The following is a 13,180-nucleotide window of genomic DNA, read 5'->3' on the forward strand; positions in this document are numbered from 1 at the left end:
AGAAGAATTTTATTTTAAAGAAGTTTCACTCTCTACATATAACAACAGCACATTGTTGCTGTCAGACGGAAACCTTGTATTGTGTTTTTTTTAATTTTTTTTATATAAATAAAATAATTAAACACAGTGTTGTCCAAGTTGATATTGTGGCTTTATATATATATATATATATATATGGTCAGACATGTGCATGTGTCATTATAGTATTAACATTTTACCAAAATCAAGCTCAAATGGAGTTGCGAGGTTCTTGACAAGCGACTGTCGACATAAGTGTTTTGTCCGTCATTACAATGGCAGTAAGTGCATTGCATTGCGTTTTCATCAACTTATCTATCTATCTATCTATCTGTCTATTAGGGGTGTAACGGTACACAGGAGTTTTGGGGTCACAGTTCGGTACGATTTCGGTACAATATGAAAAATGGTCACACTTAGTTTTAGGGTCCAGTTCTCACTATTAACTAACTTCTGCCTCAATAAACCCCTAATTACTGCTTATTAGTTAGTAAGGTTGTTAAGTTTATGTATTGAGTATGATCAAAGGATGTAGAATAAGGTCATGCAGAATAAGGCATTAATATGTGCTTTATAAGTACTAATAAACAGCCAAAATCATACTAATATGCTTGCTAATAAACAACAAGTTAACCTGTTAGCATTTCACTGCACCGCCCTTGGTACACATACCTTTCAAAAGAGACCAAAACCATGCACATAAATGATTCAAGAACAGTATGCAATTTACTTTGGGTATGCCTTTTTTAGACGTTTTAGGCAAATTTTACAGAAATGCTAAGGGGTTAATAGTGAAAATTGGACCCTAAACTAAAGTGTTACTGGAAAAAGAAACAAATCCACAATGCCAAAATGACAGTAGTGCAAATCACAGTTTGTTCCACCTATAGAGGCATTTAGTCCCCCCTGAGGTAGTTGGTACACCACAGCCTCCTTTAGTTTTCCTCCTTTCCACTCTTGCATAGGTCAAATTTTTTGCAGGGCTGATAAAAAAACAAATGGTATTTGGTCACAATCAGCTACAAAACTAAAAAGCATCTTGTGTTATAAAAGTACAAATTAAACAGAATAATAAAAATAAAATTAAAAAAACTTGTGCATTAGGAGAGTTACAATTTGCTACACTTAAAGTATATTTAAACATTCAAAGCTTAAGCCCTCCTATACTAAATTTTCCGCGTTCCGCTCTGTTTCATGAACAGTCGAGAGCGAGAGCCTTTCAAAGCATACTTCTTTGTCTGTGAGCGCAGCAAGACGCATTCGATGACTGACTGTATTCGTCATCTAACTGCATGAACCGAACCGTGACATTCGTATACCATACGGTTCGGGTCGAATAATACGTGTACCGTTACGCCCCAAATATATATGTATATATATATAATGTATGTATATTGTTTCTTGAGTAAAGAAAATGCTGTTCTTATTCAAACAAACAATTTTTTATTTACCCTTGAACTGCAAACAAGCAGAGACAGTCCAAACTGTGTGCGGCACTTCACTGACTGACAGTTTGGGGACCTAATGGAGTTACAAGGTTCAGTCACAAGCTCTTTTTAATACTTTTCATTGGTTAAATAATTGCAAATTCCACAGACAGATGTAAAGGGTGACCAATAGTATATAATAAAAATGACAAAATATGGAGATTTTTTGCCTGACAGCGACAATATAATCACCAATTGATAAACATAAAAAAAGCACCTTAAAGTCAACATGAAATAAAAAGTCACCCTATCTATTTTAAAAATGCATGTTATAGAATTTATTGTGAATGATTCATATATGTTTACTTTTCAATTTTTAATCAAAATGTTATAACTTGATCTTTCGGTCAAGATGAATAGAAAGTTCGAAAGTTCAGCATTTATTTGAAATAAAAATCTTTGGTAGCATTATAAATGTCTTTACTGTCACTTTCGATCAATTTAATGGATCATTTCTGAGTAAAAGAATTTCTTTTATTAAAAAATCTCACTGACCCCAAACCTTTGACTAATAGTGTTTATTGACACTTTTCAATAAAACCAACATACATAATTCATTTTAAATAACATTTATAAAAGTGTTTAAATAGCATTTATGCATTTTTATATATCTTAAAAAGGGTAACTCCAAGTAAAAAATATAGTAACAATCATATTTTATGTATCTTTTTTTGCAAGCGACAGACTTCTCCCAAGATTTAGGGTGTTTTTCCGAGTTTGTTTGCGCACTCCAAGTGGTCTTGGGCAGATGTATATGAAAACACACTAAATGATCTCAGACCCTCTTAAAATGACCCACAAATTCCATACCATACTCAGACCACCTCTCTTTTCAGGTTCAATTGAGTCCCCTTTTAAATTCTGGTTCCATTTAACTGACCTGGGTTTGGTTCATGTGTGAAAACACCCTAAGTCACCTTAAACCCTGCCCCTCCACAATCCACTGTAAGCTCACATTCACTTTTGAGTGCAAAGCCCACATCTCAAAAAAATCCAATTAACAACCGATGCATAGATCCAAGTTCTCACCCTACATTTATTCTTTTTTGACAATCTGTACATCATGAAGTGGAAGAAAAGATCTTTCGCTACTTCAGTTTCATTGTGACTACAAAGTAATCTATACGAGAGGACCACTAGGGGGCTTAATCTATGGTCCATGGTACACTTCAGTAGAATGCATAACCCCTATAATTGCAGGGATGGCTATCATTTGCCCACACTTGACTGGTATATTTGTCAAAAGTGTATATAATTCAAAAAATATAATCATTAAATCATTATTATGCAAATAACTTTATAATTTATAATTGCACCTCTAAATGCCTGTTAATGCAAAAGGTCTAATTACTGATGTCCAGGGTGTATTTATGGGTCATTAGCAGCATTGTGAGTATTCCCTCTCCACACATATTTATTTAAATTACACCAGATTGATTTGCCTGCTTTTGATGAATGGATGTCACTGAGAAAACCACTGGTAATTTCTTGATTTTTTCCCCATGCAATTTTAATTGAAAGAAAAGAAAATAAATAAATAAATAAATAAATAAATAAATAAATAAATGTGGTTGGGTTAAAACAAATAAAAGTTAAATAAAAGACTGGTCCCGTTTGATGCCGCACCATCAAGGTAGCAGTAGTTTTCTCAGTGATGTTCATTCATGCATAAGGATTCCTCAAAATGTTTTACTTCTGTGTTCCACAGGAAAAATCCAGCATACAGGTTTGGAACAACATGCGGATGAGTACATAATGAAAGAATTTTCATTTTTGGGTAAACTATCCTTTTAACGAGTCACTGTATGCACTGCAGCAGAGATTCATAATCACAGAAATCTGCTGGACGCCTCATCATAAATTATGTAATTATGTAACACGAGAGAACAAACTGAGAGAACTGAGAGAACAAACATATTCCAAGAATATGTACGAATTTACATAGGGGAGCCAGTTAAAGAAGATGTCACTTAAATAGTACAACCAAATGACCATGACAGTGTAAAGGCTTGTGGGTAAGCATGATTTATCACTAAGCATAAACCATGACATGCTTGGATGCGTGCATCTACTTTGTTCGGCTCCAGTCACCAAGCAATTTCAAGACATGCTGCACCTAATCTATAAGATGGTAAAAAGTGTGGAGGTCATTGCAAAAACTGAAGAAACCCAGTAGGGCTAAACAAGAAAAATCCATCTCACCAATATGACCCTTCTCTATGCATATCATCAGTCTGGGTGATTGTGAGACGGTTAAGATGTGACTGTGTGTGTGGTGGACTTCTGAAACTTTTTTTCAATTCATGTGTCATTTGATGTTTATATGGTTTATGAGAACAGCGTTTATCAGTACACAACCAATTCTATAATATTATTAGGTGCTACAATATTACTATCGTTCAAGAGTTTGAAGTCATTAAGATTTCTTAATGTTTTTTAAAAGAAGTCTCTTATGCTAACTAAGACTGCATTTATTTGATCAAAACTACAGTAAAAACAGTAATATTGTGGAATAACTATTTTCTATTGTGATATATTTTAAAATCGAATTTATTATTAAGCTGAATTTTCAGCATCATTACTCCAGTCTTCAGTGATCTTTCAGAAATCACTCTAATATGATGATTTGCTGCTCAAGAAACATTTATTATTATTATAAATATTATTATCTTGTTTTTCAAGATTCTCTGATGAATAGAAAGTTTGAAAGTTCAGCATTTATTTGAAATAAAAATCTTTGGTAGCATTATAAATGTCTTTACTGTCACTTTCGATCAATTTAATGGATCATTTCTGAGTAAAAGAATTTCTTTTATTAAAAAATCTCACTGACCCCAAACCTTTGACTAATAGTGTTTATTGACACTTTTCAATAAAACCAACATGCATAATTCATTTTAAATAACATTTATAAAAGTGTTTAAATAGCATTTATGCATTTTTATATATCTTAAAAAGGGTAACTCCAATTAAAAAATATAGTAACAATCATATTTTATGTATCTTTTTTTTTTTTTTTTTTACAACTATTTGTTCAGCTATTATTATTATTATTATTATTATTCATAACAGAGACCTCCTCATAAAATGGTAGCAGGCATGAAGGTGCACTTAATAAAAATCGACTAATTCATTTTAAGTTAATTTTTATTAAGACAGGACAGTGATGATGTCAGAGTGGGTGATTGTAATTAAACTATTACTAGCATTTTGACCCATTAATGCAATTTGTGGGCCATGATAGGTAGGCATTAGCACACTGACTACACGATCAGCCAATCACAGTGACATGGAGGCACTGCGTCTCCTCAAATGACTTATCGCCTGTATTTTACCATTCCCCGGCCCTCACATTTATGTCACGCTATAGGATCTCAGTAAGACCCAAACAGAGCTAAAAGAGAGACTGCCTCCCTCTTTATCTGCTGGTATCACTGTTGGACATGAGTTGAAAAATGAGTGATTTACACAGTATTTGAGCTCATATTTTTAAATATTTGTAATCGATTAGTTTCTCATCTAATTTATTTTGAAGAGGTGCGTCGTCTCCTCGGAGAAAACGCCCCTGATGTGTGGTGTTTTGACAGACTTACGTAGTAAATACTCTGCTGCATCCTGCTCATAATCTGCATCCTCCGGAAAGTGGTCAATCTTCTTACAGACACCTCGAAATGTTCCTGCAGCCATGAAGAACAGAGAGCAGAGGAGAGAGAGAGAGAGAGAGAGAGAAAATACCATTAGTCTGTTTTTTTGCAAGCATGTGTTGTAGTGCATATAAATACACACAACACAGGAGTCCATTTTTTGTGTGTAAATACGAAAGTATATGTGTCTTGGTGTAATTATTTTGCTGGATTTTCGTATGCATTTATCAGGTCAATGAGCACAGTCCTAGTAAGCTGCTTGTTATGTATATGTGTGTGTGTATGTGCACGTATGCATGCCTTCTTGTGCATTCACTGACAACCCGTTCACTCGGCTGTGCGCTCAAGATGACAAATGAACAAAAATAACGTTTCTGCCCTTGGGCGTAACATGTGACCGGCTAATGAAGAGGTTTATCGTACCAAATACATGTGCCCTATGTAGGGGGAAACCATTCTGACACATGCTGTCACGTTCTCCTTTGCATTAAAGGCGTTTAAAATGTTTCCGTTTTAAGCAATACTGATACATCTCTGTAGCTAATATCAACTTCTCTGTAGCTAATATCAATGCACAGTACTGTTAATACACAAAGTAACTGTTAAAATGGATTAATTCAAAGACGTAACCAAATTAAATACTTAACTCCTATTTTCTGTTGAGATTAAAGTCTTTATTTTGGGGGTTCCAGAGATCCCCATGATTTACATCATTTAAATTAAAACCAACCTCTTATTTTACATTCAGATTCTTTTGATGTGCTCCTTGAACCGAATCAAAACCCATCTGAAAGATATTACTGAAACATTAACCCGCTGTTTTATTATAAAACTATCATGTAATACTCAAATGTGTAACTGGTATCCATTTCTACTCAGGTTCAATTTGATCACAGCAAAAACACACTTATATATGTATTTTATATAGAAAAATATATAAAATAAATCAAAATAATCAACCGTCAGGAGTGTATTTGTAGTCATGTCTACAAATATCACCATTTTTATTTGGAAATACATAAAATGACATATGACAAAATGATTGAATATTTAATATATTAATAAAATTAATAAATAATAATGAATAAATATGCTATATAAAATATCTAAAATAATATAAAATTAAATAAATATTATATATGTTCAATTGAATCTGAAATTACAAAAAAGTAAAAAAAAAAAAAAAAAAAAAAAAAAAAATCAGAATAAAGTATCAGCTGCTGGAACAATCAAATTAAATTAAAATTGCATTGGCATCTCAGACCACAAAGAGAACATGAGGGTTATGAATCAGCCATTGAAAACCCCATATTGATCAACTACCATTTTGAATAAGAACATGTGGTTACGACTCTGAATTAATATAGAACACACAGCACCTAAAGTATCCATGTGTTTGCATGTGTGTTTGTGTGTCAGTGGAATGCTTTTAGCCATTTTGTTTGAGAAAGAGACAGAACAGGTCTCTGTGGTGCATGGTGAGGGCTTTCAATGATTAAGAGTGAATCAGGGCACTCAGGCTCCTTCAGAAATCCCCTCTGGCTCAGCCCGCAGCCTTCTTCCACCATCACTGTCTACAGGTGACCTGACAGACTGGCCATTCAAAGCCATTCAGCTCTATTCACTCCCTCAAACACACACACAGGCACACAAACAGCGCCTGCTCATAACACAGAGATGGAGGGAGATCAGAAAACGAGTAGGCGATAAAGGCACTGAGAGAGGGACGGTTATTGTCATGGTGACTGTGACTGCTATGACGTATTTATGCTTTGAGTGGGAAGGGCTTTAATATGATTTGAGTCCTCAGATATTAAATAATTCGAATTTTGATAAGATCAAATATTGCGGTATAAAACACCTCACTGATCAATGATTTCAGACAGAGCTTGCAACGTAAAATGTTAAAAATTTACGAAGAATTACAAAGTGTTTTTATGGCACTTTATGAACACACAGCTGTTATCAAAACAGCCTCGTATCTCAATATGAGCAATTGTATATAATGGTAACAGTATATATTATTATACACAATGTTTTTTTATTTTACCATAATTCATGGATACAATATTATATATTATAAAAAATAAAATATATTAAATGACATCAAATCTACTATATGAAAAACCTGCCCATTTTTGTCACGTTATAGTACTTGTCACGATCACTGTCTGTTCCTGTCAGTTCCTGGACTCCACTTCCCATAATCCTCCCTTCCAATCACATGCACCAATCACCAATTGCCACACACACCTGCAGATCATTACCTGGACTATTTAAGACACACACACACACACACCCTTGGCGAAGTCTTGATTTGCCCCGGTGATCAACTCTGAGCGTTTTCTTGTGGACTGTTTACCCTGTTACCGTTGGATTGTTTATTCGTTGTGATTCTCTGCTGCCTGCCCTGAACCTTGCCTGTGTACTGGACTGTGATTGTTTGCTGCCTGCCCTGATCTCCGCCTGTGACCCGATACAGTTTGTCTGCTGCCTGCCTCGACTATTGCCTGTCCCTGTTTGTGTCTCTGCCTTTGCCCTGTCTACTCTGTAAGTACTTTTAATAAACAAGCTGCAAATGGATCCTCACGCATTCGACCCATCATTACAGAAGACTTCGCCATCAAACGATCCAGCAGCTTCTACGAGCGCTTCCAGCCTTAGCATGGACCCAGCAATACGTCTCGTCCGCCTTCGGCAAGGTAATTGTACACTCGAGGACCACATTCAGAAGTTTTTAGACATTGCCTATTTCTCTGACCTGCCTGACTGTGCCCTCATTGACTTCTTTGGCTATGGATTAAACGAACCATTGAAGGACTACTTACTTATTAATGGTCCCCGAGGGTCGTTTGTGGAATTTCTGGACTTTGCCCTGCTTACTGTTGGTTCACTTTTTACTGTGGGTGTCGCGGAGGAACGCGACACCTCGTCCCCCCATGTAATGGCTGCCTCTAAAGAGAGCCTGCACAAAATGGCGGCCACAACATCATCACATCATGTCTCCGCTGATCTTCCAGAGCCAAGTCAAGTCTCCGTTGATCCTCTAGAATTACATCACGTCTCTGGATCTGTTTGGGAGCGGAGTGGGTTGCGTTCCAGTGTGGCTGATCCAGCGCTGACTTCAGTACGAGCGGCTGGCATTCCTAAGCCTCCGCCGGCCGCTTCACACTCAAGCTCGCCGGTTGCCACGCACTCAAGCTCGCCGGTTGCCACGCACTCAAGCTCGCCGGTTGCCACGCACTCAAGCTCGCCGGTTGCCACGCACTCAAGCTCGCCGGTTGCCACGCACTCAAGCTCGCCGGTTGCCACGCACTCAAGCTCGCCGGTTGCCACGCACTCAAGCTCGCCGGTTGCCACGCACTCAAATTCTCTGGATGCTATGGACAAGATGGCCGCTTTGCCAGTGCCCACGGGCAAGATGGCCGCCCCGCCAGTGTCTGGGAACATAGGGGTCGTTCCAGCCAGTGAGTCCACTCCAGAACCAGCTCCAGTCCGCGAGTCCGCTCCAACCCGTGAGCCCGCTGCAGCGCCCTCAGAGGAGGTAGGCATAGAGCCACCGCTTCAACCATGTAAACGGAGGAGGAGGAGGAGGAAGAAGGCTTCCTCCATCCCTCAAGGCCCGGAGGCCTTCCCAGAGCCCGCTGTAGGCCCGGAGGCCTTCCCAGAGCCCGCTGTAGGCCCGGAGGCCTTCCCAGAGCCCGCTGTAGGCCCGGAGGCCTTCCCAGAGCCCGCTGTAGGCCCGGAGGCCTTCCCAGAGCCCGCTGTAGGCCCGGAGGCCTTCCCAGAGCCCGCTGTAAGCCCGGAGGCCGTCCCAGAGCAGTCCGCTGCCGTCCCAGAGCAGTCCGCTGCCGTCCCAGAGCAGTCCGCTGCCGTCCCAGAGCAGTCCGCTGCCGTCCCAGAGCAGCCCGCTCTTCCTGATACGGCCACGGAGGCCGTCGCCGAGCTCCTCGCCCTGCCGGCGCCACCCGAGCTCCTCGCCCTGCCGGCGCCACCCGAGCTCCTCGCCCTGCCGGCGCCACCCGAGCTCCTCGCCCTGCCGGCGCCACCCGAGCTCCTTACCCACGAAACCGCCACGGCCTCCGTTGAATTCCCCAAGAACTTTTTGGGGGGGGGCCATATACCTGAGGGGGGGGGCCATATACCTGAGGGTGGGGAGCTTGTGGGTGGGGACCCTGCACGGCCGCGATCATCAGCGGCCTCCGAATTGCTTGAGCTTGCGGGTGGGGACCTTACACGCCCACGGCCTTCAACCGCCTGTGAACTGCTGTGGCCGGCTACGGACCCTGACCTACCGTGGGCGCCCAAGCCACCTGACCCGCCGTGGCTGCCCGTGGCACCTGACCCGCCGTGGCTGCCCGTGGCACCTGACCCGCCGTGGCTGCCCGTGGCACCTGACCCGCCGTGGCTGCCCGTGGCACCTGACCCGCCGTGGCTGCCCGTGGCACCTGACCCCCCGTGGCTGCCCGAGTTCCTGGACCTGCATTGGAGACCCCGTTCCCGTCTGCCAACAGGTCTCCAATGTACCCACCCCCCCTCCCTATCTGTGCCATTTACGCCGCGAGGACGCGCCTTCCGGAAGGGGGGCGTTATGTCACGATCACTGTCTGTTCCTGTCAGTTCCTGGACTCCACTTCCCATAATCCTCCCTTCCAATCACATGCACCAATCACCAATTGCCACACACACCTGCAGATCATTACCTGGACTATTTAAGACACACACACACACACACCCTTGGCGAAGTCTTGATTTGCCCCGGTGATCAACTCTGAGCGTTTTCTTGTGGACTGTTTACCCTGTTACCGTTGGATTGTTTATTCGTTGTGATTCTCTGCTGCCTGCCCTGAACCTTGCCTGTGTACTGGACTGTGATTGTTTGCTGCCTGCCCTGATCTCCGCCTGTGACCCGATACAGTTTGTCTGCTGCCTGCCTCGACTATTGCCTGTCCCTGTTTGTGTCTCTGCCTTTGCCCTGTCTACTCTGTAAGTACTTTTAATAAACAAGCTGCAAATGGATCCTCACGCATTCGACCCATCACTACAGTACTACAAGGCACGAAGCAGAAAGATTTGTTCTTTTTAATAAATCAGGAGAATACGCAGAATAAAGACAAATCTAACACCAGCGACATCGAACACTGAGAAAACTGTTCAGTGGGCTTATATACACACAACTAGATAATTAACAAAACTAAACATCCAGTAAATTGATTTTAGTGTGGCATTGTCCAGAAAGGAGCACTGTGCCAACACATAAAACTGGGTAATAATTCAACAAAGAAAGTCCTTCACGAGCGAGGAACAATGAATGGTGCTGCTTTTTTTGGTCCATCAGAGTTCTTTTTAACAAATCAGGAGAATACACAAGAGAAATAACCAAGGCAAATACACATCTAACAACAACAACGACAAAAACTAAGGGCTTATATACACAGAACTAAATAATAACAATACTAGAAACAGGTGTGTAACTTAATCAGGAACCATGGAAGCTAACAATGAACTAGAGGTCTGCATTCCCATTTAGATTTCTTGTGGCAGGGGATTAAATTTTGAATGAAAGGCGGTAGCGGTCGATAACTCTGGTGTACTTTGGGCAGGAGCGGGCGGTCTGACAGTAGCCCGGCCGCTCCCTACATCCAACTTGAAGTGAACAAAACTTTCTGCAGTGGTGGTGTTCACACAGTTCCCAGTTCCCTGCCCTGATCAACCTGGCAAGATATGTTCTTTGCATCCCGGCCACGAGTGCACCTTCAGAGAGAACATTCAGCCTTTGTGGAGACGTCACGTTCGGTACTGAAACCGTCGTGAGTCAGTGACGTATTTGTGTGGATATTAAAAAAGATTTAATTATAAGAATAGCTACTAGTAAGCCAACAGTTTTCATTTATTCATATTTTTGGCTTAGCCTATAGTTTTAAGTGACTGATGTCGTATTTAATTTAGCCTATTTTTCTCTGTGACATTTTTACGGTGTTGACATTAGCCTATCATAAGTCAATAACAAATAAAAATTTAGCCAACATTTTATATTTGTTATTCCTAATGATTCTTTATTTATGGGAAGTTTAAATGTGAGATTCTGGAAACGAGATCTAAATTTAGCGGGACCCGTCGGGTCGGGATAAGCGGATAGCGGGTGAACACATGGTGAATTTTAAGCGGGGGCGGGTGGGTGTGGAAGAGAACCTTGCGGGAGCAGGCGGGAACGGGACGAAAAAAACAGTCCCGCGCAGACCTCAACAATGAACGAGAACACAGGCAAATGGGATCAGGGAAAATGAAACCAAAACACAATGACACTAAACATAACTAAACATAGGCCTATCCCTGACAATTTCTCAGTATGCAATCAATCAATCCATCCATCCATCCATCCATCAATAAAAAATTTCATTAAAAAATTGCATTAAAGTAATGATTTTTTGGGAGGAAATGTGTCAATAAACAAAATTGTCAGTAAAATAATATGACAATGTAATAAGTCTTACCTGGTACTAAAAAATTACTAAATATATATTTTCTTTTGATTTTCAGGTGAAATATGATCCAGGCATTTCTATGTGAGATTTACCCCCTAACATTATAAAGCAAATAGTTTTAACTGTCCGGATGAGCCACATTCAAAGCGATTTTAAAATGCCTATACACACACACATATTTACCTAGCTATCTAAATAAGGGTGCGTCTCAATCAGCTCCCTTGTTCAGTAGACAGGGCACTGATCAGAGAGTCGGCCATTTTAAGTGCTGTCTCAATCGCAAAATCCTTCCAGTGGACTGAAACTTTCGCTCCCTAAAAAATCCCACAATGCACTGTGAAAACCAAGGAGCATCGATGTTCAACAAAATGCATGAGCCAAACTCAATACACATAATGACACGAGACAGTGACAGCCAATGTGCTGTAAGCCAGGGTCCTTACTAGTGCCCGATTTAGCTCACTTGGGTACAAATTTGTCCCCAAAATATGATTAGTAGGTGGAGACATGCACACATATAAACAGTAGTTTCTAACACTTTATTGGAATGTCAATTGAAAGACAGTCATCTCATATCATATTTCAATAAATCAGCTGTCCACTGCCCGTGTCCACACTTATCTGTCTAGCGTAGTGTGAAGTACAACCAGGCCTCTCCATCCTCCAATGAGCTGCGATATATTACAGCAGCGCTAAAAGCATCATAAGACCAGCAGCTGCTTTTACCTACAATCACTCAGATTTAGAGCCCTACTCTTTGTCTCCATTTACATAACACAAACCTGCAGAATGACTGCGTGTTTGTCACAACTTCAGTCGCGGACCTGTCAGAGAGCTTTACCAGAGGACGGGTGAATGCATTAGCGAGGAAGTATTTCATTAGCTTTTATCTCTGTGTTTACTATCATTACAAACAGCCTGTGAATAAATAAAAAGAACACTGATGCTATTAGCTGAAAGGGTCCCCTGGAAAAAAATGCCTGCAAGGAATACTTTGTATAAGAATAAAAAGTCCTAATTTGGTTTCTATGCTGACAATGCAATGATTCAGAATAACCTGATTAGGGCATGTCTTCATAAATTCACACACAAAAAAGATGAACTTTTTTTCCTGTGTTGTTGTCTGCAGGTGGAAAAATTTGTCTTCATCACCACTTTGAGGTCTCATTGACCCTTTTGTGTTAGGACCCTCTTAAAACAATTAGTCACATCTGAGTCTCGGTTTCACACTTTAAGTTAATGGAGTGCTCGTGCTCGGATATCAATAGAGATGTTGAGAGAGAGAAGGGAGAGGGAAGGGGAAAAGCAAGTAGTTTACAGTCAATATTGAGGTAAAATCACCAGAGAAATGTTTTCAATTAAAAGCTACCCTTGTGCGGATTAGAAAACAACTCATCTGGTTGTGTTGATTCGAGCCTCTGGGTCTCCGCATCGGAGAGAAGGTGAAAAGAGCGGTGAGTCCCGTGGGTTGGGGGCTGTCGCCACACTGACACACCTCCAGTTTGAATAATTCAACAGAAATCGCCTCAAAGGTGACAGCTTTGTT

General features: G+C 40.6%; 1 protein-coding gene across 1 annotated transcript in view; it reads right to left on the reverse strand.

Moving 5' to 3' along the window:
* cacng3b (calcium channel, voltage-dependent, gamma subunit 3b) overlaps window positions 1-13,180 on the reverse strand; it is a 40,784-nt gene that overhangs the window by 7,358 nt on the left and 20,246 nt on the right. The window contains exon 2 of the mRNA XM_051888706.1: window positions 5,099-5,182. Within this exon, the coding sequence (XP_051744666.1) occupies window positions 5,099-5,182 (84 nt within the window). The remainder of the gene's footprint in view (window positions 1-5,098; window positions 5,183-13,180) is intronic.

Source organism: Ctenopharyngodon idella, chromosome 3, assembly GCF_019924925.1.
Source record: "Ctenopharyngodon idella isolate HZGC_01 chromosome 3, HZGC01, whole genome shotgun sequence".
NCBI lineage: Eukaryota > Metazoa > Chordata > Actinopteri > Cypriniformes > Xenocyprididae > Ctenopharyngodon > Ctenopharyngodon idella.